Source organism: Drosophila ananassae, chromosome 3R (genome assembly GCF_017639315.1).
Source record: "Drosophila ananassae strain 14024-0371.13 chromosome 3R, ASM1763931v2, whole genome shotgun sequence".
Taxonomy (NCBI): Eukaryota; Metazoa; Arthropoda; class Insecta; order Diptera; family Drosophilidae; genus Drosophila; species Drosophila ananassae.
In genome coordinates, this window is record NC_057930.1 from 28499320 (window position 1) to 28501348 (window position 2029).

The window sequence follows — 2029 nt, forward strand, 5'->3', positions numbered from 1 at the left end:
TTTCTCTGTTGGTGACAAAAATATTTTCTGCATTTGTGGCATATGAAAGACAGGTATTTTCCAAAAAGCATTGGAAAAGGCAATTGTACGCTTGGTTTATTATTTTTTATAACATTATTAGATATCCTGGACAATTCTTTTACAGATTATATTGCGCCAACCTTGAATATTCATCTGAGCGTTATGCAACATTGATTTAATGAGAATATAATAAAAGAACTCTATTTATTTAAGTTGTTACCAATTGTTTATATTTGAAGCCGTGGCAACGCTGATCAGCGCTTCTTCATTTTTTACATCCTTGAACTCTATGAATTTATGTACATATTGGCGTTGCGTTGCATATACATATGTACGTTTTGAGCATGAGTAATTCTTAAACCGTCAATCTAATACAAAGGGTTACATGTCAAAAAATATGTTCAATAAGATAAATCATTACAAAGTGAGACTCAACCTTTTTAAAACCATGTCGGGCAAGATATCTGCCTGGGTTATTCTCCTTCTGCTAGTTGTTTTTTATCCGGACTCCAACTTGGCCATTTGGTTTCCGTGGTACTTTCACAGATATGGATTACAGCCGCACTCCATGCGCCACGGAATGAATGGCGCTACTTGTCCACCTGGTTATGCGCCAAAGGCTAATGCCGTTCGTCAAGTCGACGCCTCTTCTGGCTGTGGCGCAGGATCACAATCAAAATCAGGAACAGGATCAGACGACAATTCTGAAACTCCGAAAGAAACTCCGCCAAAACTGTGCGACGATAACCCAATACTGATGCAGCTGGCCAGACTGTATGTGGTGAGTCCGGAGAGGATTGTCCTGCTGTTGTCACAGACGTCGCTTCCGGACTCTTGCGCGGAAATAAACGATGTGCTGGAAAACATTAGGAAATCGATGCGCCGCTGCGTCCTTGCGCCGGACAACATATACGGAAATCTGGCCAACGGACTTAATTACTTCCGAAAGGAAGTCTGCGAAGGCGGAGAGGGCAGCAACCGGAAGCGGAGCACCGGGCTACACGAGGCGCACAGCTGTCTTAAGGAGCTCCGCACGGACATGATCGAGTGTGAGGCTCCGGCGGATTGGTACGAACGCCGGAACAAGACCAAGGTATGCCAGATCTTCAACGATGTCCTCGACTGCTACTACACCAGGGCGGCCCTGCTCTGCGGCATCGATTCCGCCAAGGAGCTGAGGTCCTTTGCCGGCGACTGCATGGGCAGATCCATGATCCATAAATGCGATGTGTCTACTCGACTTCCTAGAGTGGATAACGCTATGCCCTCGTCCAATGGAAATGAAAATACCATGAAGCCTTTTTTGGATTCTCTACGTGCTAGGGTATTTATTTTTGCATGCTTTGTGATTTATTTTTTAAATAATTGAATACATATTTGCGTTATAAAAGAAGTGTATTTTTCAAATGCGTTGAGCTCTTGTCTTAAGAAGGAACCATGAAAAGTCCTTTGAACCAAGATTCTGCTAGATGAAAGAGTATTAACGTAATCAAATAACTTGCACACATAAATCCGAAGGTGCTACCAACCAACCATCATTTATCTTCCAGTGGGCCTGAAATGCCAACGTAAGTGTTTGGCTATTTTCAACTAAATTTCAATAAATACCCAAGGGACTTAAGCTGTCGACAAAATAAGCCAATTTACTAACATAAACGTGCTGCGTGTGAGTGTGTGTGTGTGATTTGGTGTGGGTGTAGCTGTGAGAGGCAGTGTGTGTGAGAGGTTACCGCAAATACACAAACAAAGTCCTCAGGAAGCGTCGGCCGCCAAACCGATGTCGACATCGCCTCTTGCTTAGAGCCAAACTCATCAATTATGTTGACGCGGCTGGAAAATGGCTGCGAGGGCTTTTGGCCTGGTTTTGTTGGTAATAGGGATGAGTGGCGAGGAGAGCGCGGGAAAAGCGGTCGGCCCATGTGGCCTTTGTTAATGACACCTTTACTAGTCGCCGGCATCGCTGTTTGGCAGCGGTACTATTGCGGTGAGCTCTGCTCGTGTCCCTATG

The 2029-nt window shown here is 44.6% G+C and overlaps 1 protein-coding gene across 1 annotated transcript; it reads left to right on the forward strand.

The window, feature by feature from the left end:
* Positions 1-393: 393 nt before the first annotated feature.
* On the forward strand, positions 394-1422 carry LOC6497752. Its single transcript, XM_032451579.2, has one exon. The coding sequence runs from the start codon at positions 407-409 to the stop codon at positions 1388-1390; it is 984 nt and encodes a 327-aa protein (XP_032307470.1). The 5' UTR covers positions 394-406; the 3' UTR covers positions 1391-1422.
* The last annotated feature ends 607 nt before the right edge of the window (positions 1423-2029 follow it).